General features: G+C 51.0%; 11 protein-coding genes across 11 annotated transcripts; 8 read left to right on the forward strand and 3 right to left on the reverse strand.

Annotated features, from left to right (window-relative positions):
* Window positions 1-2,823: 2,823 nt before the first annotated feature.
* On the forward strand, window positions 2,824-4,371 carry PPTG_24564 (hypothetical protein; the record flags this gene model as incomplete). Its single annotated transcript, XM_008917797.1, has 4 exons — window positions 2,824-2,905; window positions 3,543-3,670; window positions 3,748-4,047; window positions 4,201-4,371. The coding sequence occupies 4 exons, from the start codon at window positions 2,824-2,826 to the stop codon at window positions 4,369-4,371; spliced, it is 681 nt and encodes a 226-aa protein (XP_008916045.1).
* Window positions 4,372-5,842: 1,471 nt separating this feature from the next.
* On the forward strand, window positions 5,843-7,464 carry PPTG_19363 (hypothetical protein; the record flags this gene model as incomplete). Its single annotated transcript, XM_008917763.1, has 2 exons — window positions 5,843-6,951; window positions 7,017-7,464. 2 exons carry the CDS (start codon window positions 5,843-5,845, stop codon window positions 7,462-7,464), a joined length of 1,557 nt encoding a protein of 518 aa, XP_008916011.1.
* Window positions 7,465-7,837: 373 nt separating this feature from the next.
* On the forward strand, window positions 7,838-9,634 carry PPTG_19364 (hypothetical protein; the record flags this gene model as incomplete). The annotated part of the gene is made up of 1 exon (XM_008917764.1): window positions 7,838-9,634. The coding sequence occupies one exon, from the start codon at window positions 7,838-7,840 to the stop codon at window positions 9,632-9,634; it is 1,797 nt and encodes a 598-aa protein (XP_008916012.1).
* Window positions 9,635-10,225: 591 nt separating this feature from the next.
* On the forward strand, window positions 10,226-12,010 carry PPTG_19365 (hypothetical protein; the record flags this gene model as incomplete). The annotated part of the gene is made up of 1 exon (XM_008917765.1): window positions 10,226-12,010. The coding sequence occupies one exon, from the start codon at window positions 10,226-10,228 to the stop codon at window positions 12,008-12,010; it is 1,785 nt and encodes a 594-aa protein (XP_008916013.1).
* Window positions 12,011-12,019: 9 nt separating this feature from the next.
* Window positions 12,020-14,005, reverse strand: PPTG_19366 (hypothetical protein). Its single transcript, XM_008917766.1, has one exon. It carries the CDS (start codon window positions 13,941-13,943, stop codon window positions 12,327-12,329), a length of 1,617 nt encoding a protein of 538 aa, XP_008916014.1. The 5' UTR covers window positions 13,944-14,005; the 3' UTR covers window positions 12,020-12,326.
* Window positions 14,006-14,542: 537 nt separating this feature from the next.
* Window positions 14,543-15,744, reverse strand: PPTG_24565 (hypothetical protein; the record flags this gene model as incomplete). The annotated part of the gene is made up of 3 exons (XM_008917798.1): window positions 14,543-14,765; window positions 15,424-15,486; window positions 15,632-15,744. 3 exons carry the CDS (start codon window positions 15,742-15,744, stop codon window positions 14,543-14,545), a joined length of 399 nt encoding a protein of 132 aa, XP_008916046.1.
* Window positions 15,745-16,512: 768 nt separating this feature from the next.
* On the forward strand, window positions 16,513-17,316 carry PPTG_19367 (YbeY/UPF0054 family metalloprotein; the record flags this gene model as incomplete). Its single annotated transcript, XM_008917767.1, has 4 exons — window positions 16,513-16,634; window positions 16,733-16,838; window positions 16,912-17,090; window positions 17,181-17,316. 4 exons carry the CDS (start codon window positions 16,513-16,515, stop codon window positions 17,314-17,316), a joined length of 543 nt encoding a protein of 180 aa, XP_008916015.1.
* Window positions 17,317-17,479: 163 nt separating this feature from the next.
* On the forward strand, window positions 17,480-18,115 carry PPTG_24566 (hypothetical protein; the record flags this gene model as incomplete). The annotated part of the gene is made up of 1 exon (XM_008917799.1): window positions 17,480-18,115. One exon carries the CDS (start codon window positions 17,480-17,482, stop codon window positions 18,113-18,115), a length of 636 nt encoding a protein of 211 aa, XP_008916047.1.
* Window positions 18,116-18,950: 835 nt separating this feature from the next.
* PPTG_24567 (hypothetical protein) lies at window positions 18,951-19,511 on the forward strand. Its single transcript, XM_008917800.1, has one exon. The coding sequence runs from the start codon at window positions 19,166-19,168 to the stop codon at window positions 19,466-19,468; it is 303 nt and encodes a 100-aa protein (XP_008916048.1). The 5' UTR covers window positions 18,951-19,165; the 3' UTR covers window positions 19,469-19,511.
* Window positions 19,512-21,035: 1,524 nt separating this feature from the next.
* PPTG_19369 (hypothetical protein) lies at window positions 21,036-23,220 on the forward strand. Its single transcript, XM_008917768.1, has 3 exons — window positions 21,036-21,335; window positions 21,407-22,939; window positions 23,016-23,220. The coding sequence occupies exons 1-3, from the start codon at window positions 21,159-21,161 to the stop codon at window positions 23,094-23,096; spliced, it is 1,791 nt and encodes a 596-aa protein (XP_008916016.1). The 5' UTR covers window positions 21,036-21,158; the 3' UTR covers window positions 23,097-23,220.
* Window positions 23,221-23,224: 4 nt separating this feature from the next.
* PPTG_19370 (hypothetical protein) lies at window positions 23,225-26,490 on the reverse strand (the record flags this gene model as incomplete). Its single annotated transcript, XM_008917769.1, has 4 exons — window positions 23,225-25,768; window positions 25,865-25,920; window positions 25,984-26,053; window positions 26,116-26,490. The coding sequence occupies 4 exons, from the start codon at window positions 26,488-26,490 to the stop codon at window positions 23,225-23,227; spliced, it is 3,045 nt and encodes a 1,014-aa protein (XP_008916017.1).
* Between the last annotated feature and the right edge of the window lie 109 nt (window positions 26,491-26,599).

Consider the following 26,599-nt stretch of genomic DNA (forward strand, 5'->3'; position numbering starts at 1 on the left):
TGGATGATAGTACGATTTTCTTAAATTCCGTGAGAGAACTCGATAAGGCATACTTGACAAATTTGGAGAACTATCGGGACTACGAGTGCAGCCCCACAAATTGGCTTGAACACAAACGGAACGCCTAGGCAGTGGAATGGTTATCCAGTGTTAAATCCGACAGCAACAACACGCCAACTAGGCTATTGGGTGGATAATAAGCTATCCAATGCAACGAATTGGGAAATTCGGATAGAAAAATTGCAGAGACGCTTGAGAGTGGCAACGAGAGTGGGTAACTCTATGGTGGAACGAGTTCTATTGTTCAATGTTGTGGAACTACCCGGAATTCTTAAACAGTATGTACCGTCAAAAGCTACACTCAAAAACTCACAAATCTACAAAAGCAGTTCGTTTGGAATAGCAAAACATCGACAGAACCGACTCGACACAAGCTGAACCCTGCTTTACTGTTTACACCAAAAGAGCACGGGGGTTTGGGTCTACAGGATATTGATCGTGCTCTTCAAGCAACGCGAAGTAACTTAGCGGATCGGTGGCTGCAAGGAGTCCAGGACGTCTACTCAGAAGCCTGGCATGCAATAGTTCATCCAGGACAAAAGTGTATTTATTCCGGATGCAAGTTTAAACCTACATCAAAGACAACAATAAAAGAACTGAAGAAAGAACTGCACCAACAGCCGCAAATATCAGCAGCAGCATTGGGAACAGCAGATCTATGGGCTGCTCACTCAAGAAAACTGCTACCAACTAACGAACAACTCCAAGAAACGCAAACCTTGATTGGAGAAGGACCAGCAAATAGTTCATGTTACGTGGTGGATGATGAACGGGTACGGTTTACAGCGGCGCGGGTAAATACTGGAGGGGGGGTATGACTCGATAAGTGGTGAATTTATTCTGAATGCAACTTGGCATCAGAATAGTGCGATTCTTGATGATCGAGGCCTTCCACTAAAGCAGCAAGATTTCCCAGCACTCAAATCGGCAACAGTTAGGAAACTACTGGTTACACCCGAAGAAAGACTGACATCAGCAGGGGAATATGCAGTGACAATTAAACCACCGCTAGCAAAGGGCAAGACACTGAAAACCCATATACGCCAAATCACACGATGGAGTAGGCGCTTAATACTCAGTCTTCCGTGGGAAACTTGGAATAACACGCATACCAGTATAATACCAAGGAAGTTTCCAACGTTAGGAAGCCAAATAACTTGGGCAGTCACAAGCGGCAACTGGAACGACGTCACAGCAACAATTGAATTGAGAGAGGAACCGCAACCAGTTTTCACTGTACGAAGAAATTCGGATGGGGTAACATGGAAAATGGTGGAATTGAACGACGCATACCAGGAGACTAATGATTTTGTGAAAGTGGAGAAATGGATGAACATCGAAGGTGTAGCATTTTATGCCAATGCATCCGTAGCACTTTACCCATGGGAAGTACCAGAAGCCACGGCAAACAAAAGCCTCAGTAGGACGCTTCGTCGTCAGAGATCCAAGTATTTCAAACAGAATCACAACTACAACTGGACACGAGTTTTGGAAAAACTAAAATAACGAGAATCTACACCTACCTGGAGCAAGGCTGCCATGACTCAAAGCCCCGATAAAATCTGGCAAAAGCAAGGACTTTTTACGGACTATCAAACTTGGACAATTTACAGGATAACTAGGCATTCTCAACTTCAGCTCTGACCCCGCTTCATCGACTAGCCCAATGCGGAGTTACTTGGAACGGACAGCCAAGCTTCTCAATACACCAGGCACCAACCTCCCTGCAAGTGACAACTCAAAACGAAAGACGAAGTCCATAAAGGACCGTCTAAATGCATGTCAAAACAGGCTTCTATAGGGTAAATAAAACCACAAATAGAAGGCCAAATTTCTCTCTCAAAAAAGGTTTCGAATTTAGTGTTTATTTACCAATACAAGATTGGTATTAAAACGAGATGATATCATTGGTTAAATTTTGCGTCTTTCATTAGCCAAATGAACCGGCCCCTAATTGGCAAACCGGCCCCGCATTGGCATTTCCCCTTACATTTGATCAACTCTTCGTTTCTTTTGTGACCTCAACACTCCCTTCTAGAACGGAGCGCAACAGGAAAGAGAGCCGCCCATTTAAGGCAAAAGCTTGCGCCATGTTTATAGCCGGGGGAATGCTACGAGGAAATGTTATTTTGAGATCAATTCTACAAGGATTTCTAAGATTCTTCAAATCTGAATAAACTTGAAAATCTTCAGAAAAATATACTACTAGTAGTTCAGTGCTCATTCCGAAACAATAAAAACTTAACGGATACCCGATTATTGTAAGTTACAGAGTTAAAGGCTAGAGAGATATCGCCTGCGTTTGTGCTTTACTTTTTAATGGCACTGTCATCGACTGCTATATTCCTTTAAACGATATATAGCAGCCGGTGACGATGCTAGGAAATTCTTTTTCGTCCCTCTCCGGGGAGTGCGAGGTTCTTATCGCCAGCTAGATCGCCCATAGCATCTCATAAGTCACCAAGATCCGCGCTCATCGCCACCCGTATGGCCACGCCACGCCGGCTATTCGTCTTCAGTTGCAGCGCGTAGAACACTTTGGTCGCTTCAGTTCTCGCACCACTCGACTATATAGCCTGACGGCTCAATGCCGCCCGTTGCATACTAGTATCCCTCATCACCCTCGATGCCATACCTAGCAATGCTAGGTATAGGATAGCATACACAACACGCTACACGGCACCTCTACGGCTTCGACAAAACTTGGCCGCCACCTCCACAGTCGCCGTGTATTTAGGATAACGTGGCCCATTTAACGCAGCGATGGGCATCCCCATATGCATCACACTCGCACAAATCGCGACGATCAAGCGACTTATCAGTCGCTTAGTGGCGACTTCTGAAGGTCGGCGGTACATGTGCATCGCATCACATCCTTAGCAGCGCCGCTACGTCGGACTAATTTGCTGCACAACAGTATCAGACCTCATGTCAACTCTACTGTACCAGTAGTCTCTGCTTGGGGTCGGCGGCATATCGCTTAGAGCTTGTTGGGTCTGGCAAATGCGCGCTGCATCAGCTTTGCCGTGCTTGTTCTCGACCAAAATCGGACTGAACCAAAACGCAGCAAGAAGGCGATTGAAATTTTTTGTGAGCGGCTTTTTAGGGGTCCAGGCAAGTCTGATAGGCACATTTGGAGTGCAGCACATCCAAGACGCGATGCGCTTATTCGACTTGTCTCTCATGTGACCAGGCGTACAGGAGGGCCTCCTGAGCCTCAGGAGGAGGAGGCAGCTCGCAGTGCGAGTCGCACTGCAACCTGGCAGGATAACTCTTGAAATTGGGTTAACCCCCTACAAAGGGACTTCTTGAGGAAGACTATTCCTGTGATGGCAGACGCGTGCAATGCGGCGACGCGAGAAGCTCTTTTACCAACTTGGAACCCAAATTGGATAGCGCATCGGGTATCGCGCCGTACGGTAAACACTGTAGAGCAGAATGAACTGAAGGGTGACAAAGAGACCATACTACTTGTACTGCAGCTACCGTACCGACATGCAGTCTTGAGCTTCGCCGAAATAGCCATCAGCAGGAGCGAGTTCTGCCTCCAACTCGACACCAGCCTGTCCTGAGATACACGGATCGCGCTGCCAGCGTGACGCCGGCACGGGTGTGTTACTCCATCGGCTGGTGGGCTTGCCGTAATAGCGCTCCGACGACTAACGCCCTGGTCCTGTCAATTTGAAGTTCGGGCGAGCAGGATTTGCAACCAGCCCGTCCCTTCAACTTCGCACCGGAAGCCTCTCGCGCAGCAAAATCAGCCCTCTACATGTTCACGTACGCTACAAGGACTGTACACCTGCACCTGTTCTCCACGTGCATTCGTTTAACATGATTCAGGCCGCGGGACCCTCGACTCGAAGCGAGATCCCTGCAGTAGCAGCGCACGACATCATGAAGTTGAACTTGTCTCCGCCCTCGAAGCACCTGTCCTGCCCGACGCACCTGGCCTGCGTGACGCCAGGATTCGATACACGTACTGCCGCAGTAACTGCGCGCTCGCTCGCTTGTTGGCTGGCTGGCAGGCAGGCTGACAAACACAGCGAACTTGGCACCTATGGATCAGAGCGTGACTCCGGTCGATCTTAAAGAGACGAGGCTACTAGCTCACACCGACGCTCGTCTCCCTTGCGTCAACAGCTGCAACAACCACTTGCCCGTATTACGTGTCTGGATTCTGGTGCAAGAGTTTGGTGGGGCACCTCCAATACCCCTGAGCTTGAGGAGCAACTTGAAGTCGAGGAAAAGAGCAAGACACCACCTGCGCAGAAAGAGCTTGACTTCGATTTGATCGTTCCCACGCCCTTGTAGTTCAAGCGCAGGTACGTTGCAGTACAGCCCATGCGATGCCGGCGGTGTCCGCCAAACGTGCCATAGCGGGGCCTCGTGCTGCATCGTGGTTGAAGTGGATGCACGCGAAACAAGGATTGACGTGTCGGTCTACCGGTGCATCGGTTGGTTGGTCGCCCGATTGATCGTGGTGGCGGCCGACTCGGAATCCAAGCCTCGTCACGAATAAGAGGGCATCGGTCGTTAGCAAACATGGAGTAAAACATGGATGGTGGTGATGGTAGTGGCAAAGGATCAAAGTCTACATGTACTTTATCAATATTACGGGGAAAGTCAACTCAGACGTTCCAAAACAAAGTGCCAGAGTTAGCAAGTGTGGCACACCGCACGATGCCAACCTGAATCGAGTACTCCAGGAAGTAGAGATGATCCTCTTTGGAGTGATTCCCTCTGGTTAAGGATGTTGGAGAGATCTCCGGTTAAGCCCAAGTCAAAACAACCTCCAGATTGTGCTTGGTGATAAATAATCATCTGTTATTATTATCAAGAGCTCATTAACTATTGTTAATGTTCGTTTGGTAAATCTCCTAACTAGGATGCTTCACTTTAGGCTGGGAGGACTGTGAAAATGGTGTAAAAGCAATTTGTTTAATTATCTTAATGTGTGCGAATGGTGATTCGCATACATTGTTTTGTTCTCAACGAGGTGAGCCGTCATAAACCCAAGCTACTCATAACTTTTGTATTTTCAGGCTCAGGCAGTTCTAAAACATTATTGGACGCTAACTACAGTCCCATGTAGGCTGAGCTAGGTTTCTTAAAGTGAAAACGTGAGGGTTGCTTCTTCGGTGGGTCTACCTGCCGAAGAGTAGCAGCCTCATGCCGCTGTTAAATTAGACAACGCCTTTATTCACGTAATCTTAGCGTAAGTTTATACAAAAAGAATCCTCGGTTTTGAGAAATGGCGTGGCAGTTGCAGAATAGGGTCATTTTCTTTTTCTGATAGCTCTCTTTGAATTGGTTACCGCATTGAATCGTCCAAACGGTTCAAATTGAACGCTAGATTCACGACAATAATAATTGAATTGCAAGTGGACTTTGGAGTCATGATGATAGCATTTAACGCATCATGAATCGTGATGCACGAGTCTTCTTTAGACGCACGTGATATTTGTATTGAAAAGGTTTGTAGGAACGCATTAGCAACTTTGGCGGCCAACGTGGCACTAGGTTGTGTATATGCTGCTTGTCCTGATGTGATCTGAAAGTTGCTTGCGGCAGACAGCAGTGTAGCCATAAAACCGATAGTACCCTTGTAATGGCACAGCTCTAGATTGTGATTCCTTCGGATAGTAATAAAAAGTGGTTTCCTTTTGGTATCACTACAAAAAGGATTGTCTGTGCGTCTTGGTGGTATTTCCTGGTACCCGGTTTTGTCCAATAACAGTACCCGAAAACCATTCAAATCCTAAATCCGCGAATCGAAGCCAAAATGCCCCGCGAGCTCATTACGCTGCAGGTGGGCCAATGCGGCAACCAGATCGGCCGACAGTTCTGGCAACTAGCCCTCGAGGAGCACGCTCAGAACTGCAAGCGGGCCGAGTTCGATGAGAGCATGAGCAGCTTCTTCCGCAACGTGGACTGCCGGTTCTCGCCGCCCGTGGATCTGCCATTTGACGGCGGCCAGTCGCCTATTAAGTCGCTTAAGGCCCGTGCCATCCTCGTGGACATGGAGCAGGGCCCCGTGGCCGAGACTATGACCGGGCCTCTGGGTGAGCTTTTTGACCAACAGCAGTTGCTCACGGACGTGTCTGGCTCGGGTAACAATTGGGCGCACGGCCATTGTCTGTATGGCCCCAAGTACAGGGAACAACTAGAGGACAAACTGCATCGGGCCGTAGAGCTCTGCGACTCTCTTCAGTCGTTCTTTGTCATGCACTCTATGGGTGGAGGCACAGGTTCCGGACTTGGCACGTACATCTTGGGATTGCTGGAAGACCAGTACCCGGACGTCTACCGGTTCGCGACCGTCGTGTTCCCGTCTGAAGATGACGACGTCGTCACGTCCCCATATAATAGCATGCTTGCGCTGAGAGAACTAACAGAACACGCTGATTGTGTGCTACCTATCGAGAACGAAGCGCTCATGGGTCTGTGCGCGAAGATCGACCGTGGAACGGCAGCGGCTGGGACTTTATCGGCGAACGAAAAGCAGTTCACACGCGTGATGGGTGGCTCCCGTCTGACTGATAGCGTGGATTTGAGAGAGCTAGAGTATTTCTACAAAAGCGGTAAAGTGCTGCAGACGACAGCTACACAGCCGATCAAGAGGAAGAACACGACTGCACGTCCTAGCGCGCAGAAGAAAGCAAGCGCGTTTGGAGAAATGAATAATATTGTGGCACATTTGCTGACCAATCTGACGAGCTCAATGCGGTTCCAAGGCTCATTAAATGTGGATCTGAACGAGATCACGACCAACTTAGTGCCGTTCCCTAAGCTCCACTTCCTTCTGTCGAGTATGAGCCCCGTGTTCGCCACCTCTGATCCCAGACAGCAGCCTCGTCGACTAAATCAAATGTTCACCGAAGCTTTTCAAAAGTAAGTTCAGACTCGACCGGTGCTACGTAGGAGAGAGACTAAGTGTTGCTGTATGTTAACGACAGGGACCATCAATTAATCCGGGCAAACCCACGCGCGAGCGTGTACTTGGCGTGCGGTTTGTTGATGCGAGGAAACGTGGAAGTATCGGACATCAACTCGAATATCCAGCGTATGCAGTCCGAGGTGCGTATGATCCATTGGAACCAGGAAGGCTTCAAGGTGGGGATATGTTCGGTGCCTCCTGTGGGGCAGAAGTCGTCGTTACTCTGTTTATCCAACAACTGCTGCATCCGAGAAACATTTGAGCGTTTGAATACGCGTTTCCACAAACTTTACAGCCGCAAGGCGCACATGCACCACTACACCGAGTTTATGGACGCTGACATACTAGACGAAGCGCAAGAGAATGCTCGATTTTTGATCGGGGAATATGCCAATCTGGAACGCGCTTCAGAGGCTACACAACCAGCAATAACAACAAGCACAAGGCGGTTGCAACCGCTCTTTTAGGGCTGCTGATACATGGTTGGACAGGCTGTGGATGATGGCAAAGACCCTAATGTTGATGCCAGGTTCGTGTCGTCCCTGCAGGATGACGACATGTGATCGGGTAGCTTGCACGCTGAATCAGCAGTTGGTTATGCTTAGTTAGCTCTCCCCTTCTCAGGATTTAAATTTCCAGAGTCAAATGTGGATCGCAGTGAACATCGAGCTCATGAATTCTTTCATCTGTTCGATTACGATTCGATTGAATACGGCACGCCACCAGTCCTCTTTGGGTGGATTTCTAGGCTGCTTAGTGCGTTGCGCTGTGCTGGTTGTACAAGAACATCGGAACTTCTCGCTAATGGAGATCATGCATTCATTAAGTTGACGAACGAGAATGAGTCGACTAGGCGACCCGTCGACCAAGGACATCGTGCTGAGACTCTCCCGGTCGAGTTTATCGCTGCATGAACGGGACGCAGAGAGCGGCAGTGAGCGTCACGAACGAATTCCAAGCAAATTAACGTCGGAAGGATCGTTCTTTTGGGTAAGTGCATCTCCACGTGAAAATGGGCAGCCGTCACAACTGGGCCATTTGGAAATCGGGAGGAATGACGCTCCATATGAACAACCGGTTGTGAACGTTTGGGATCGACGTTGGTGCGGCCTTGTGCTTCATAGTATCGTCGTCGGCATCGTCAGCACCGTCCTACCGCTCTGCGTCTACCCGTTTCTCACGTGCAATCTCAACATGGAAGGCACTCAGACGCTTTCAGCTCGCACACTACTGGGACTTCCGTATGCTCTTAAGCCAGTGTTCACGCTATTCACTCACTGTTTCCCCCTACCAAGCGGCTGTCGTCTCCGTTCTACGATGATTCTAGGCTGGACGGTGACGGCTGTCGCGTTGATCGCTATCTTCTTTCAGGATCAACCAACGCCTTATTTCCAAGACCGCGAGCTGGTCGGTACACCACTCAGCGAGTTGTCAACGCAACAGATGAATAGCATTAACCTTGACGCTCCGTCACACGGCGCCTTCTACGTTATGCTCATGTCGATAGCTTCGGTGGGGTATGTCTTGGCAGACGTCGCAGCTGACGAATTGATCCGTGATGTCGCGACGCACCACTTCGATGTGTTTAGCTCTCAGCGAGACGAAGACGTGGTGCTTCAGCCTGTAATCACCAAGTACCGGGTCTTTGCCATGCTAGGAAGCTTCCTGTTCATTGGTTTTGGTATGAGCGGAACGGATTATGGTGGAGAGTTTGACTTTACGCTGGAATACAGGCAAGTGATGCTGATCGTGGGCCTGATCGCATTGATTCCGTTGTCATTACTAGGCTTTCCAGTGAGCGAGACTCCGCGAGACCGGCGCTCATTTCGTGAGGCACTTTGCGAGATTTGGTCGCTAGTCTCCAACAACGGCTTAAGCCACATACTGCTGTACCGGTTCTTGGGCGGTATGTTCGCTGGTGTGAGTGCTACTGCAGTGAATCCGATCGCTTTCTACTATGCCGGTGTGCAGCCTTTGAACGACACTGTGGTGTCTTTTGTGGCCCTTAGTGTGGTGCTGTGGGTCTTGAATTGGGTTGACGAGAAGGGCTGGAACGTGAACTACCGTACCGTAATCGTCGTCGGCACAGTCACTACACTCGCCCTGGATGTGGCCGCCACGATGTTCACGATCTGGGACGTCGTGCGCAGTCAGTGGCTCTGGATCGGTTTACCCGTGATGGAGGCAATCCCGTCGGCGCTAGACTATACGATCTCGACAGTCGTGTTGACTGAGGTGACGGATCCAAGCGCTCGCTCAGCCATGAGCGGGTTGGTGACTAGTGTGTCGTTCTTGGGTGGTCCGCTGGGTCTTGCGCTGTCCAAGTACATGGACGCGTCGTTCGACGTAACGAACCAGGATATCATGACGGACACGACGCAAGTCCGAGACCAAATAATGGCGACGTTTTTTATTGCGTACACGATGCAATTGGCGTCGCTGTTGTGGCTGTTCGCTTTGCCGAAGCATGCGAGCGAAGCGCAGCAGCTGAAGCTTCGTAGCGGCACTTCGACGATCCATGGCGTGGGTCTCTTGATGCTTCTGGGTGCCACATTGCCTTTTGTGGTGGCGGTTCACGTGCTCTCCGTGTATGAGCCAACGGCGTGTCTGAGCTTCTCTGGTGGCTCTGGGTGCTAGGATTGGTGTGTCCATCGGTGAGACGGGCGATGATTACGCTGGAGTGTAAGTAATCAATTAAACCCACGTGAGCAATGACATTTTAGGGTACGTGTATTTGTACGTGTTCACGCGGTTTTTTTTAGCTCTCAACGTGACTAATATGAGCATAGGTCCATTCTATTATAGTAGAAGCATAGTATCGCTTCGGTCAATGAAGGAACTTTTTTTAGCGAGTGCGATCTCCGGTCTCTTAATGCTACGCAATGGTGTTTTGGGACTTAGCCATTGGTGTCTTCTCCGTCTTGTCCAAGTTCACAAATGCACGTTGTATATTACGGAAAACTAATCCACCCCGTAAGCTTTCGCCTTAGTAAACTGCGCGCTACATACGTGCAAGCTGTATTATTACTTGGCCAAAGTAAGAGCTGTCTGGTGGTAGAATCTGCATTCCCCATCTGATGAATTTTTACGGCTGCCATCAAATGGACCGAAACACGCCACAATCGCAGTAAGCAACCCCCCTTCTCATTCGACAATTTATCGACAGCCAACGCTAGCACCACTCGTAGCACCTTCGTTCTCCAGTAGAGAATACAGCTCCATCGATCCATGGGCCCGTTCGTCGATCCGTCTGCGAAAGACCTCATGGAAAGGCTCTCGCGCTGGAGCCTCTCCCAGCACGAACACGCAGCGGAATTCTACCATGGTCCAGAACACGCGAAAGAGACCAAAATCACGCCCGAGAGCGCATTCACGGTGTTAGGATCTCCACTCCATTCACAACAACTTACACCCCGCGACCTTCAAAAGGCCACAGGTCAAAGCGAACAACCCTTCGTAGACATTTGGGACCGAAGATGGAGCGGCCTTGTGCTTCATAGTATCGTCGTCGGCATCGTCAGCACCGTCCTACCGCTCTGCGTCTACCCGTTTCTCACGTGCAATATCAACATGGAAGGCACTCAGACGCTTTCAGCTCGCACACTACTGGGACTTCCGTATGCTCTTAAGCCAGTGTTCACGCTATTCACTCACTGTTTCCCCCTACCAAGCGGCTGTCGTCTCCGTTCTACGATGATTCTAGGCTGGACGGTGACGGCTGTCGCGTTGATCGCTATCTTCTTCCAGGATCAACCAACGCCTTATTTCCAAGACCGCGAGCTGGTCGGTACACCACTCAGCGAGTTGTCAACGCAACAGATGAATAGCATTAACCTTGACGCTCCGTCACACGGCGCCTTCTACGTTATGCTCATGTCGATAGCTTCGGTGGGGTATGTCTTGGCAGACGTCGCAGCTGACGAATTGATCCGTGATGTCGCGACGCACCACTTCGATGTGTTTAGCTCTCAGCGAGACGAAGACGTGGTGCTTCAGCCTGTAATCACCAAGTACCGGGTCTTTGCCATGCTAGGAAGCTTCCTGTTCATGGGTGTTGGCATGAGCGGATGGGACTATGGCGGAGATTTCGATTTTACGCTGGAATACACTCAGGTGATGCTGTTAACGGGGATAACCTCACTGCTGCTTGTGCTTTCGCTCAGTTTCACGGTGAGTGAATCCCCACGTGTTCGTCACTCGCTGCGTCAGTCACTAAGCGAAATTTGGGGGTTCATGCAAAACTGTGGACTCAACCGCGTGCTCTTGTGTCGATTTGCCGGAGGTGTTTTTGCCGGAGTGAGTGCTACGGCAGTGAATCCGGTCGCGTTCTACTATGCTGGAGTGCAGCCTCTGAACGATACTGTCGTGTCCTTCGTGGCCATTATTGTTGTATTATGGGCTCTCAACTGGGTCGGCAAGAAGGATTGGAGCGTGGATTACCGTGCTGTCATTGTCGTGGGCACTGTGGTGGTGCTAGCACTGGATTTGGGCGCTACAATGTTCACGATTTGGGACATCGTGCGCAGTCAGTGGTTCTGGATCGGTTTGCCAGTGATGGAGGCGATCCCGTCAGTTCTTGACTACACCATTTCGACCTTCGTGCTGACCGAAACGGTGGACCCAAGTAGGCGTGCTACCGTGAGCGGATTGGTGACGAGTGTGTCATTCCTGGCTGGTCCACTGGGTCTCGCTATATCCAAGTACATAGATGCTCAGTTTGACGTAACAAACCAGGACATTATGACCGACACGGCCGAGGTGCGGGAGGAAATCATGGCTACGTTCCTCATCGCGTACGGGATGCAGTTGTTATCGCTGCTCTGGTTGCTATCACTTCCCAAGAGTGCCAACGAGTCACGCGCGCTGAAAACTCGTAGCGGTACATCAACAGCTCGAGCTGTGGGCTTGTTAGTCTTACTAGGTTTAAGCCTCATGTTTGTGGCGACGGTGCATACGCTTTCGGTATACGAGCCAACGTCGTGTATGCGTGTGGCCGGAGGTAAAGGCTGCTGAGCTTTGAAATGCAAAATAAATGCCACACTTGAAAGTTGTATTGATAATGTTGAAGCTGTTCGTCAGAGTGAAATGGCAAAAGACGAAAAATGACAGCGGCCAGAACAGTGCATGTGCATGTTGGTTGTGTCGGTTTGTGCGACGAGTGAAAATGTGCATACGCCAAGCATGTGAAACGCAGTTGATCTTCAATATAAGTGCATTCAACTTTCAAAAACACTGACGTTAATTACCGCCGGAAAGAACGAACGCACTGGTTTCAATCCTTTCGAGCGGACCTTGTGCTGCGATCTACTGCAGCGCAAGCACTGAGCGCTTAGGGATTGTACATGAAGTCAGCCAGGTACTGGGTCAGGTTCTCCGGCCTGGGGACCTTGGCGAAGCCCTGCTCGTAGCCGTACTCAGCCACAGCCTCTGCGATCTTCAGCGACACACTGCGGATGTTGGACAGCGGCGGGTAGACGCAGCCAGTCTCCAGGTCTGCGGGGGTGGTCAAGCCAGCCAGAGTCTTAGCAGCGATGATCATGATCTCGTCGTTCACGTGAGTCAGGCCAGCAGCGACGACACCAAGACCAATACCGGGGAACACGTACGAGTTGTTGCCCTGGCCAGGCACGTAACGCTTGCCGTTGAACACAACGGGGTCGAACGGACTGCCACTGGCGAAGATGCACTTGCCGTTCGTGAACGTGTAAGCCTCCTCGGCCGTGCATTCGGCCTTGGAGGTTGGGTTGCTCAGAGCGAAGATGATGGGACGCTCGTTCAACTCGCTCATCTTCTCGCACACCTCCTTGGTGAAGGTCTTTGGAATGGTGCACACACCGATCAGAGCGGTAGGCTTGATCTGCTCAATAGCCGACAGAAGGTCAGGGCACGCGGGGGCGTCGTGAGCGAACAGCAGCTTGTGGTGCTGCAGGGATTCCTTACGGGACTCCACGATCAGACCACGAGAGTCCACCAGCCAGATCTGCTTACGAGACTCCTCCACGCTCTTACCAGTCTCCTGAGCAATAGCCTGAGCAATCAGCTCAGCAATACCGGTACCAGCCTCACCAGCGCCAAGGAACAGGAAGGTCTGCTCCGAGATGGTCTTGCCCGACAGAGGCACAGCAGCCAGAAGACCACCAAGGACAACCGAAGCCGTGCCCTGGATGTCATCGTTGAATGTGCAGTGCGTGTTCTGGTACTTCCGCAACAGGTGGAAAGCGGTGGAGTTGCCAAAGTCCTCGAACTGCAGCAGCACGTTGTCGCCATACTTGGCCTTGGCAGCGTTCATGAACTCGTCCACGAGCTGCTCGAACTTCGCACCACGTTCACGTTTCTGACGCAGACCAATGTAGAACGGATCGGCCAGATATTCTTCGTTGTTGGTGCCGCAGTCGAGTACGACGGGAAGGCACATCTGAGGCGGCACACCGGCGCAAGCCGTGTATAGCGCGAGCTTGCCGACGGGGATACCCATGCCGTTGGCACCCTGGTCACCAAGACCAAGAATACGCTCACCGTCCGTGAAGCAAATGGCACGAATGTCCTTCTGCGGCCAGTTGTCGAGGATCTCGGCGACGTGTCCGATGTCGTTCACCGAGATGAAGAGGCCGCGAGGCTGCTGCGTGTAAATGTGGCTGAATTCCTGGCAACCCTGGCCGACGGTGGGCGTGTACACAATCGGCATGAGCTCGGGCGTGTGCTCAATGAGCATACGGTAGTACACGTCCTCGTTGGTGTTTTGCATGTTCTGCATGAAAATGTACTTCTCAATGGGCGACGTCTTGCGGCGGATGGCGGCCATGGCGCGCTCCGTCTCGAACTCTGTCGAGGTCACGGCGGCCGGCACCAGGCCACGCAGACCGAGCTGCTGGCGCTGCTCTTCCGTGAAGGCCAGGCCCTTGTTGGTGATGGGCGTGCGCATGGTGGTGTATCCGGTGGAGGCCATCTTGAATGCGGTCAATGTGGAGAAGAGAGGAAGGAGTTCGCACGAAGTGGCAAATACAGGAATGAAAGGCACTGCAGGCGCTCGAAGCCACGTCAGTTTTTGGCTCGGTGGACGGAGACCGCGCACATTTCTACTCTTTGGTGTGAAGGGGCGCGACGGGAATTACTTGGAAATTGTAAGAAGCATACAATTTACAAGTATCTTACTCCGTCACATGAATTCACAAACCGTGCATAAACGATTCTAAACCCACCTTCAATTCGATGCGGGTTTTTCAAAATCGCACAAAGCCGGGGGATGGGTTTTGGGACATGCTGCTTGGGTCCCCTTGAGGCTGATAATGGCGCGCGTTTCCATTGACATTCGCTGCGGACACTGCCCTCACGGTAGCTTCATTTCTCCCGGACAACAAACATACACCTCCATTTTTCCCTTTGCCACCATCTTCGCTTCGACAATGGTTAGCGTTTCGATTCGCTTGTTGGTATTGCGAGCCACCGCAGCAATTGCAAATGTTCCGATGACGAATGGTTGGTGCACAGCTCGTCGCACTCGGCAAAACTGCGGTAGCGACACTTCTTCCTACGCAGTTTTGCATGTCAACTTGCAGTGGAGTGACGTCGGAGCAGCCATTGCTCCACGACACGTGGAGCGCAGTGACTGGTGAAGTGCAGAAGAGGGACGCGTTGACTGCGACTGTCGTTGCCGAGATTGGCGCTTGTCCGGACTTTGCTTTGCTGCTTGGGCGCATTTGACTTCAACAATGTGCGTGAAGAGTGTCCAACCGATTTTTCACCCACGTCCACATAAGTGGGATTTTCCCTTTCATCGCAAAATAACCCTCTGGGTGTTTCGCGAAACGGCTCAGTCCACGTCGCCGCGTCACCACCAGCCTGGCTTTGTGCAAACGTCGTGAACAGATCGATTACGTAGCTTTGGGGACCATTCTGACTTTTTGTTTTGGGGACAGTTTCCTAGGACGGCTTCAAGCAGCGCTGTCGACCACGTTCTTTTTCCTGTGGAGTTGCTGCGCGCCTAGGATAGTTTATTTTACTCGTACTGCTGCCGAGAGCTTGAGCTAAGTCTTATCCAGGTGGAATCGCTACGGCGGGAGGCTAGGTTGTGCGGCAGGTGATCTGGTGCTAGGGCTCTGTTTTGGCGGTGTCCACTAGCAACGCAAGCGATTCAGGATTCCCGCAAAGTCCAATGTATGAGGCTGCAGTCGCTGCGAGCTTCAGAACTGAAGGAGCGAGCGAAGCGTACTTTTTGGCAGAGTGCATCGCTTGCTGAAGCGCAATCTAATGCCTGCATTTGTTAGCGATGATGGCAGCAGCTCGCGACAGTGGATGCTAAGCTGCCTTCATAGTCTATTTATCAAAGAGCAGAAGTCGACAACACAGCTGCAAGCCTCGTATTCCGTGTGGTGTCAGTGCAACGAAAACGCAATGCTTGATGACATCTTGCGATCAACGCCACGTACATGTTGACAGCGGCAACTTTGATAGACCCATTATACATGAAGCGAGCAATCCCTTGTTTGTTGCTAACAGCATCAACCTCCGCAATATCAACCTGGAGGAGACGCATGATAAGACCACCAGCATTCTCACACTCCGATTTGCAGTCGCGTTGGCGCTGACGAGGTGGTGTCGACGTTGTTGATTCACCTACGGGATTAGAAAACTGACAAAGTGGACAGCAGCGGGCGGCCAAATCGTGATCCAAATCCCGCGAGCAGCTCAGGTTGAGTGAGCAAGAGCTCCGAGCTCCTGGCAGGAGTTCCTCCGTGCCGGTCCGGCATTACCGGACATCGTGTCCCCGCTAGGAGATCTCCCTCGCAGCGGATCCTCACTGGGCATGGATGGGGCTTCAGTCGCCAAACAATGTGAGTGGGAGTCCCCACCGCAGCACTCAGCGAACGCACTCGATCCAAAGGCTGGAAATCGGCACGCAATAAACGAAAGATCCACATAGTGTCGAGCGCAAGGCGTTGGACTGCTGAAGTGTGTTGATCTCACGACCAAACGCGGCCGATCGAGGCAGGTAAGTAAGAGACGGGTGCTTGGAAAGATGCTGCTGCAACATCTCGTGCTGTTTGATCAACCGCAAAAACCATAGGCAAGAGACTGGTGGAGACTGACAGTCAACTCCACCAATTATTCTTGTGTATGTTCAAGAGTTCAATTGGTTTTGGTTGCGTGTTTATCGATCGAACACTGTTCAATGCATGTAGCACTGTTAACAGGGGTATGCAAAGCAGCCCACTACATGTTCTCGGGACTGCGCTTGTTGATCTGCCTAGATCCATACGACATGCTTCAAAATTTGTCTGTGGTCATTGATCGCCAACTTTGTTCTAGAAGATAGTTCGCTAGCAAATAATCGCTACTAAGTCGCCATCATCAGCAACAATAATAATTGCGGCATTACGCCTGACACGCAATTATTGGTGCTTGAATGAATTAGTTTCCTGTTTTTCTTACTTTAACCAAGTCACACGCGAAAAAATTGTGTCATTTGAAAAAGAAATACTACTGCAGTAACTCATTTCTTTTTATACGAGCGGAAAATGGTGCAGGTGGCGAAAGCGCTAGTCGGTACTGGCGCAGCGCTATCGCCGCGTGCGTTGGCCAAGCTGCAGGCGCAAGTGCAGGCCATGGTGCGCTGTATCAACTGCCCCGGAGGACCTTGGTACGAGTAGCAACTGACAATAATTAATTGTGTCCGGAAGCGTTTCCTCTTGTGGTCTCCGATCTCTGACGACTGGCTGTGCGGCTCTCAATACATAGGGACGTGGGCGTGATGCTTACGACGGACAAACACGTGCAAAAGCTTAACCGCAAATTCCGCAAGAAGGACAAGCCAACCGATATTCTTTCGTTCCCTTTCCACAAAGTAGGAGGCCAAACTCAGCCTGTATTACCCCTGCGCAAGGGCTCACCTCGACTGTTAAATGCGGTGGCCGCAGGTGCGCGCGCCCGGGCGATTCCCACGCGTCAAGTTGAGGGAGGAGCGATATCTAGGGGACATTTACATTAGCCCGGCATACGTGCAACGTCAGTGCGAAGACCCGCAGCTCGAAGAGATCACAACACTGGAAGAGCGACTACCGGTGCTGATGGCACACGGACTTTGCCACTTGATGGGGTGAGAACAGCCGCGATGATAACGAGGAGGAGCGTTTTGTTGTACCTAATCGACTGACGAAATTTGGTGCATCATGGTGATGCGGGACAGATACGACCACGAGTTGGACGACGACTACGAACGCATGCAAAAGGCCGAGAACTATATCCTCAACCGATACCCGCAGTTCATGCCGCCTGCGTTTGCCCCTACAACGTCAACAGAACCGACCGACAATGATTCGTAGACCGCTGCACCATGGCAACTTCAACATTAGCAATAGATTTTTCGGTTATTCGGCACGTACTGGAGTCGTCTTCTATCTGTGCACGAAGTTCCCGTGCCCGGCTGGAACTCAGGGACAAGACGGTTGGAATAAGTAAGTGACACTCTAATTCCGGCCCTCCACCATGTCGTACACCACGCTCGTCGCCGTCTTCATGATCATCGTTGTGAAACTGGCATGCAGAAGACGCGCCACAAAGCCCGTAGTGCCAAACGACAAGACCTGGTTCAGACCACCGGCACGGTACTGTTGCCGGAACAATTCCACCACCGGCACCTTGACGCCGGCCTTGGACGCCTGCTGGATCTGTGCCACTAGCACATCCATGGGCAGCGTCAACGCCGCGCTGAACACACCACCAATAAGCGACGAAATGACCTGCTCGCTCGTCGTTAGAACACGGTCCGGGTTGTTGCGCTTGTATACAATGTTCTCGGCCTGCACAGAGAAGAAGAAGCGCGAAGACCAGTCGGCAACACGCTTAACAGAGAACATGCCAGAGCCCTTCATGAGCGCAGCCACACCTTCCTTCTGGATAACCTTGACACCGATGCGCATGGAGCGTGACATGGTCTCAAGCGGTGTCATCTGCTCACGGAAAATGGGGTCGGTCATCACGCGCGTCTTAAGCAGCAGCGTGGGACTGAGCACGAAACCCTGGAAGCCACCACCGATACCACCGGCAATGACCTCGGCCGTGCCTTTGCCGATCTTGTCGTTCTTGACAAAAGGGGTGAGTGCCGTACGGGCAACAGAGTGACCCCAGGCGAAGACGGAGCCCTTGGCTACTCCCTGCAGGGCTCCCCATGGGAAGAAGCCGTCCCAAACACCCACGACACCCTTGGCGTGCATGATTTCCTTGGTCAGATGCAGGTACGAGAACTGTGGCCTGGTCTGCTTCATGATCTTGATGAACTCGAGGTAGTGACCAAGCGCGAACTCATACGTGAGGCATACGCCGGCACCCACAAGCAGCTTCACGCCTGCTCGCTCGGGCTTGTGCTCGTTCTTAGCGCTGAGTGCCAGTGGGCTGTACACGCGGGGGCTGCGATAGGCGCTAAGCACGAGGGGGTGGAAGGCCGCGACCGGGCGGTTCTTCTGCCATACGACGGAGCCGGACACGGTGCTGGAGAGCGAAGGAGAGAGCATCGGGAGGGCTTCCGGGCAAGTTGGACAATGGTCTGCTCAGGGGTACGTAGCACTTAGATTCACTTTTCGAAGATCGGATGCACAGGGTCTATATTTGGGATTTGTATTTAACTGTATGGAAATGATGGCACCAGTTACAGCCACGTGTTTCTCTGGTGCAATATGAGCAATCGCTTCAAGTGTCTGAGTACACCGCCAGCAAGTGGCAGATCCTTTCATGGCAAAAAGTGGTGCCGAGCGGCAAATGCATGCAGTGGTCTTCCGCATTCTAAGACGAGAGCTACACGTACTATTTCGACTCGAAGCTCGGCTACGCGATGCTGTCGCCAATCGAATGGCGCACTTAGTGCGGCGATTTGCGCAATGCTGCCTCAGCTTCAAGTGCCACGCCGGTGACGTCATGCCCGCCGTCTTGGCCAGCACCTCGTCGTCGAGCAGTGCCTGCACTGCCTCCAACATGCGCTCGCCATGCGGCAGTGTTGTGCTGCACAACTTGTGCATTTGACGTTGAATGTTGCCAATTCAAATTAACTCTTTGAAGAGACGCTTGGGACCCCAAGCAGACATCGAAAAGGATGGCCCTCAGCGCCATGGAGGATGTACCGCCCAATGTAGGTTGGTGCAAATATAATCAATCGCCTACGCAACGCAGAAGTTTGTCATGGGCCACAACCTGTCGTCCACCGCCTCGGTAGCTTCAGTAATTATCAATTCTGGACAGGCACCAGGTACATGTACTGGAATCCGTGGCAGTGCAACGAATGCCTTTTGCGACCCAAGCAGCCCAAAGGGTGGTTTCGTATCTTTGCTTCAAGTGTCCAAGACCCTGGATTTGAGAGCGAGCTTGTGCAAATCTCGCTTGCGAGCGAAATGTCCACATGCTGCTGGGGGACGTTTTCGGCATTGTACATGCGGCATCAGGCTTCCAGGCAGGAGCTGTGAAAAAATTAGAATGCTGGATTAATAAAAGCCCGAATTCACCAAAATAAACAATTCAGTTAACTACATATATTTTGAATTTCCTGAACAGATAAGCATGCACACAAAACCCACCCAGTACTGTATAGCGTTTTGCGCTAAAGGTTAGAGAGTCAAGCTAACAAGATGCAATCTGCGCGAACAAATGCCCTTACTTGTAAGAATGAAGACGAACATATTGAAATATTACTTCACAATCAATATATTTTTAAAAAAAATGTAAACCAATGGTGCCATACAAATAATTCAATTCTTAAGTTCCCCTGCACTGTTTCAATAATTCAATTGTAATCACCTCTGCCATCAATGCTATCGGCGATTTGACGCATGTACTAGCAGTCTCGGACTCAGAGTTCTTGCTCTTGTTTGTCTTAGCGGCAGCACTACCAGACTGAGATGCCGAAAAATATTCTCGAAATTATTGCTGTAACGTTTTTTTAGAAGGTGTTTCAATAATTTATTGGGTGACAGTAAATTTCTCATCCTATAATTTCCAGTTTTGAGAAAATCCAATAATTTACTGAGGCTTCTCCAGCAGCCAGAACCAATTATCTTTTTTTTGCTTAAGATAAAAATGCATCCCTGGTGCTACCAGTTCGTCGCACGTGAATTGACAAGCTCACTGTTGCAGCATTGCGCAAGTTACACGCCTCCACGCTCTCCAGTATGTGTTTGAATACAAGATGCAAATTCATGTTGTGTTGAAGATGATGTACTGAAGGTGTTTGCGAAAACTTGTGAACAACGCCAGAGTTTCCGTTGGGATGAGTTTCTTTATGCTAGAGTACGCCCTTAGAGGGGTTAACTGGGTGGAGGAGTGGTTACATCGTTCAGCACTGATGCTCTCCAGTGATCGTCATGGTGTGTACTTTCACTGTTACCTGTGACGAGGCAGATATCACCATATTTGCAAAGCTGTGCACGCTTGTTGACGTTGAAGTAGATCAGTCTGCCAATCTTGCTGCTGCAGAAGAACTGCTATAATCTCTTCCAAGACTATAACTACAATTTCTACCTTTTTAAAGCACCATATACCTTGACAAAAGCGGCTAGCTGCATGTATATCCTATTATGGCTGGTCTTCCGAATGTGTGTTTCACTGTGCGCCGCCGCTATCTGGATCCCACCGTGGAAGTACCGTCGGTGTTTCCGTGGATGCCGATTTTTTCTATTGTATCCATGACCACCGCAAGAAATACAATGACGTTTTGGCTCAACAGTCGCAGTGCAAATCTGACGTTTAGTGGTGCTGCCGAGAATCTCACCTCAAGCAGGCAGGATAAGCTCCACTCGCCGTTCTTGTGGCTCTCGCTGGAATGGAATCGCTGACTGCCACGCTGTCGAGTCACCGGCCCCCGCTCGGGAATGACAGGCTATCCGCGTCGGTTGACATTCTGTCCCCCAATCTGTCCCCAAACGCATTTTCTCGTGGCGCCCAAGTGTGAATGCGCAAATAGCGGCGTTGCTAGAAACGGGGTCTCGATAAAACCAAGCAGAGTTGCATGTTTCTGCGGTTGCATTTTCGATGATTGACACGACCATTACCGCAGACTGGGTACGTCAAAGTCGAAGCTCCATACGGCGCTCGACGTTTTTCTCCGTGATTCTCACGTTGCATGGATTGATCCAACACGCGTTGGCCAGCTCACTTCTCAATCGGCCTCGTCCCAACCACAATGATCTTCACCCTTCGCAATGCCGTCCTCCACCGGCACAAGCCGATCACCGCCCGCGCCGCAATTTCGTTCATCGCGTCTGAAACACCCACTACGGCTTTAAAGAAGCTCGCAAACAAGCGGCCTGCGAGCTTCGCGGCCGCCGAAGCTGACATAGCTGTCGAGGACTGTACCACAGTGCGTCACACTGACGGTCTCCGATATTCAGGATCATGGCTAATATATTATGTCTTGTTGCTGAAAAGCAGGCACAGTCTGGTTTCGCTGTCATGCGCACACCCGTTGCCAATAAGGGTCAAGCCTTCACCAAGGAGGAGCGAGCGGCGTTCAAGCTACGCGGTCTCCTGCCTGTAGCCGTCACTTCCATCGAGCTCGAAACACAGCGTGCCATGATGCAGCTGCGTCGTAAAAGCACACCTTTGGAGAAGTATATCTTTCTACAGAACATGCAAGACACCAACGAGGACGTATATTATCGAATGCTAATGGAGAACACGGTCGAACTGCTGCCGATCGTCTACACGCCCACCGTCGGGCAAGCCTGTCAGGAGTTCAGCCACATTTACCGTCAGACTCCGCGCGGCTTGTACATCTCCATTAACGACATCGGGCACGTCGCCGAGATCCTCGACAACTGGCCGGAAAAGGATATTCGTGCCATTTGCTTCACGGACGGTGAGCGTATTCTTGGTCTGGGTGACCAGGGCGCCAATGGCATGGGGATCCCTGTCGGCAAGTTATCGCTATACACGGCTTGCGCCGGTGTGCCGCCTCAGATGTGCCTTCCCGTCGTACTCGACTGCGGCACCAACAACGAAGAATATCTGGCCGATCCGTTCTACATTGGTCTACGTCAGAAACGTGAACGTGGTGCGAAGTTCGAGCAGCTCGTGGACGAGTTCATGAACGCTGCTAAGGCCAAGTATGGCGACAACGTGCTGCTGCAGTTCGAGGATTTTGGAAACTCCAACGCTTTCCCGTTGCTGCGGAAGTACCAGAACACGCACTGCACATTCAACGATGACATCCAGGGCACGGCCTCCGTTGTGCTTGCTGGTCTGTTGGCTGCCGTGCCGCTCTCGGGTATGCCGATCTCGGGGCAGAAGTTTGTCTTTTTGGGTGCTGGCACTGCTGGTACAGGTATTGCCGACCTGATCGCCTTGGCAATCTCCCGTGAGACCGGCAAGTCCGTGGAAGAGTCTCGTAAGCATATCTGGCTGGTGGACTCGCGTGGTTTGGTCGTGGAGTCTCGCAAGGATTCGCTGCAACCACACAAGCTCCCGTATGCACACGACGCCCCTGAATGTCCAAACCTATTGGAAACTTTGGATCGCATCAAACCTACTGCTCTTATCGGCGTGTGTACCATTGCTAAAGCTTTCAACGAGGAAGTCTGCCAGAAAATGAGCGAGCTGAACGAACGCCCCATCATCTTCGCTCTGAGCAACCCCACATCCAAGGCCGAATGCTCGGCCGAGGAGGCCTACACGTTCACCAATGGGAAGTGTATCTTTGCCAGTGGGAGTCCTTTCGACCCCGTTGAAGTCGATGGCAAGCTCTGTGTTCCTGGTCAGGGCAACAACTCGTACATTTTCCCTGGTGTTGGCCTGGGTGTCGTCGCTGCCGGATTGACTCATGTGAACGACGAGATTATGATCATTGCCGCCAAGACTTTGGCTGGAATGACAACCCCCGCTGATCTGGAGACTGGATGCGTCTACCCGCCGTTATCCAATATTCGGGAAGTATCTCTCAAGATCGCAGAGGCTGTCGCCGAATACGTACGTATTTATCATTTTGCTGCTGGTGGTGCCTCCAGACTAACAGACACTGTGACGTACTTGTTGATATCTACAGGGCTACGAACAAGGTTTTGCCACCGTCCCGAAGCCGGAGAACATGGCGCAATACCTGCACGACTTCATGTACAACCCGTGAGTGCTGGAAGTAGAGGTACAGAGCGTGAAGTCAATTGTGGCTGCTGCTGGAAATGCAGCGAGTATTATTGTAATCTGAAGAAAGCACTCATATGAGTCAGTTGTGCTTGTTGCCAACTTATCCATTTCCTATTCGTTTTGTCGCGCCGTCGTTGCAGCTTCAGCAAGTTCTGGCTGTCCTCTTCCATCTGGGATGCGTGCTTGGATATCCGAGAAGAAGGAGGGCACTTGACAGAAGGCTGCAAAGCGAGAAACTACGGTCCTTAAATCTTCAAGTTGGGCATTCTGACACACTCGAGCCATAGCTGTTCGTACAGAGGCATGATAAGTTTCCTCTGAGAGTTCTTTAACGGTTTTCCGATGAACTCCTTCATTTGCGTCATTAGACCCCGGCATAAGCTCTGTGGAATCTTTCGATTGCGCTTCATCGTTGTGGTCTTTGTACAATTCTGCAGCCTCTTCTTGTGCCATCACACACCGTAATTTCCGCATCTTCATTTCGTCCTGTGCGTTCTGAGCAACCAAACGAAGATATGCCACGGCATTCCGACGCGACGCAATATGTGCCTTTGCTCGAGCAGCGATATCCCGGAGAGATTTCATGCACCGCTGTTGTCTTCTAGCGAGGACTCGAGCCTTTTCTGCAGTTAAGAGCCACTCCTCCCGTGCTCGATCCTTCCTAGCGCATGTACGAGGAGTGAACAAATCCTCTTCGCTGGCGTGCAGGTCGGGTGCACTCTGCGTACCCTCCGTACAATTTCCCAACTCGGACTGTTTCGGAGCTGTATCTGTTGCAGTAATTTCACCTTCATTGGAACTCCATTCTAGAGTCGTTAACGAAGAAGAGTTCCGGTGTAATTCTGCAGCAGCTCTCTCGCTTCCCGACCGCACCCACCCAGAAACATTGTGACTTGAAAAGTTGGCCACGTCGTTCCGAATGAGATCATCAATCAAGCGTTTTACTCGTCCAATGTCGCCTGAAACCAGAAGTTCTGCTTCAACTTTATGTTGTTTAATGTAAGCGTTCAGAAATCCTCTATACTGCAGGAAATCTTGGCTCTCTTGGGTCACCCAGTCGTCTGCTGATATTCCTAAAGCCAATTGATCCTCACTGCTCACGTCGATACCAGTGATAACCCGAATAAGGTTTGTGACACTCTCCTTGTGAACCAAACTCCGGGCCTGAGGATCTAATTGTTTTAGAACTTCCTTCATGTCGATATGAGCCTCTTGACAGCGCCGTACCAGTATTTCCAGCAGACTTGGAGTGTCTGTCGCTGTAGCAACTGTAATCGTCTCTGGTTTAGGTGAGGTATCGATTGTAGGCCTCGCAACGCGTTCGTTCTTTTCCCTTGCTTCAGTGCTACAAGGTGGGGACTCTCGCATTGGTGCTGGATTTTTCTTCCTTCGAGGAGCTGGTGATTGAGCAACTGGCGCTAAGGGAGCAATCGGTTCTCTCGGAGTTGAAAAGTTAATTCTTGGAGATATGACCTTCAATGGCGAGCGGCGTGTCTTCGCGGCTTCAATTGCAGCTTTTCTGACCTCTTCTACTTGTTTGTGAGTCTCTACTGCTTTGTCAAGAATTTTCAACCCATCTACAGCTTGAGGATACTCGTCGAGAATCGACTCAAAACGCCTTCGAGCTTCTTCAAATTCACCCACCGAGGCCAAGACACTTCCAAGTTTATAAATCGCGTAAGGGTCATTGGGGTTCAGCTCCAATGCATGACGGAATTCCTCTACACTCGCTGATAGATCGTTAGTTGCTTCGTACGCACAAGCCAGATTGATACGCAACCTGAACTTCACTTCGTCGTTGGTCTCTGATGATAATGCCAGCAGATACAACTCGATAGCGTGTTGTAGGTCTCCTTTCGAATGTAAACGCACAGCAGCCTTTGTGACCATTTTCAGCTTTTGAGTTGGCTCTAGGCTTGCGTGATTCTGAGGCAGTGACCGCCACCACCACTCGAATCCACTCACTGAATTGATACACTCAGGATTCCACGAGTATTTCTCAGAGACGGTAACTCTAGGCTTAGTTGGACTGCAACCATTGGGGCTTTGAGGGGGTGAACAGAATACTGGGTCAAGTGTCCGACTGGGCTCGACGTTCATACTTCGCTCAATCCGAGACTGTGGGGCATTAGGAGTGTTGCAGCGATACTGTCTCTGTCCTTCTACGGCCGCAAGTTTAGGCATACTGAAAATCTGTGCGCGTCGGATCTGTTCAGCCGGTGAAGTAGGTGGGCGCGTCAACGGTAGCTTCATGTGTGGGTTGTATGGAGATGGTGATTCTTGGTACAACTTGGACATTGTTGTCGGTGAAAAGAGCGGTCGATGATGGCCATTTGTCAAAAGCGGAAGAGCGATTCCATTGTCTGATCGCAATGGGGACGTGTGAGCCGTGGGAACTCTACATGGACCGGTCTCCTCTGAATCAAATGACTGATCCATAACAATCGACGGTTGAATGGGCATTTCGTCTGAAAAATACGCCAGTAATCTCGCGGCCAGTTCACACAGTGTCGAGTTGTCTTGGTGCCGTTTTTGCAGAGATAACACAAACATGTTGGGCTGCCAAAACTGTCCCTGGGCAGCAACTTTGCACGCTTTCACAACAGCAGAGCTGTCCTCTTCAGCGAGCAGCACTAGTAGTCGTAAGCACGGAATCTACAACAACGACGACAACAAAAGAACAACGGAAAGCCTTGTCACATTCGAGTCGTCAACATTGGCACACACAGAAGGTGCTGCTGCAAGTCCTACTCGCTTCTGTGATTCCGTAAAGAGCGTCAAGAATCGGAAGACGCAGCTCGCAAAGCCTGCCATAATGGCCATGAACCGACTGAACCAAAATGACACCAACTTTTACCGAACACTCGTACCTGACTGGAGGGCGTGTGCTCGAACCGACGCACATTGGAGCAGTTCCCAGGCCTCAGCCAACAGATCCTCCTACACACAGCACAATACTTGAGTTTCACTAGTAGATTTCTATAATAAATTGCTGCTGGTACCAAGTTGTCGTGCGGACATCGACCGATGGAGGAGGCAAACATAAGGGCGGCCATAGGGTCCACAACGCACGTGGAGAAAGGAGACTCGGAGTGCGGCAACGGGGCCGAGCGTAGTCGTTCCATGACCGTCTCTCGATGCTTTTTGATGAGGTTCTTGGCCTGTGGAGATGCAGCTGATGTGACCATGCGGATTTTCTGGAAGTAGGCGTTCATCCAGAGACTATTGTGCTCCAGTAGCGACGGCTCCACGCTGAAGCTCGGGTGCAGTCGAGCGTAGCGACCAAGCCAGTGGTGATTCACGACCACCAGTGCTTCGAAGGCACCATCATCCTTGGCATCCGCGTCGGGCAGCTCCAGTTCCTGTGGTTCGTCCATTCTCAGCAGCAATTCAACTCACTTCAACTTGACAGAAGGCGGAGGTGAGCTAAAAGTAAATGGAGGGTAGGACTTTATTTTGGCACCAAGATGACAGTGAAAACTCAGC

The sequence above is a fragment of the Phytophthora parasitica genome, assembly GCF_000247585.1.
Source record: "Phytophthora parasitica INRA-310 unplaced genomic scaffold supercont2.114, whole genome shotgun sequence".
Classification (NCBI taxonomy): domain Eukaryota; phylum Oomycota; class Peronosporomycetes; order Peronosporales; family Peronosporaceae; genus Phytophthora; species Phytophthora nicotianae.

Coding starts and splice junctions, on each gene's coding strand:
- PPTG_19366 (XM_008917766.1), bottom strand. CDS start 13,943: ATGGCCTCCACCGGATACACCACCATGCGCACGCCCATCACCAACAAG.
- PPTG_24567 (XM_008917800.1), top strand. CDS start 19,166: ATGGGCCACAACCTGTCGTCCACCGCCTCGGTAGCTTCAGTAATTATC.
- PPTG_19369 (XM_008917768.1), top strand. CDS start 21,159: ATGATCTTCACCCTTCGCAATGCCGTCCTCCACCGGCACAAGCCGATC. Junction 21,336..21,406: donor CTGTCGAGGACTGTACCACA/GTGCGTCACACT, acceptor GCTGAAAAGCAG/GCACAGTCTGGTTTCGCTGT. Junction 22,940..23,015: donor CAGAGGCTGTCGCCGAATAC/GTACGTATTTAT, acceptor TGATATCTACAG/GGCTACGAACAAGGTTTTGC.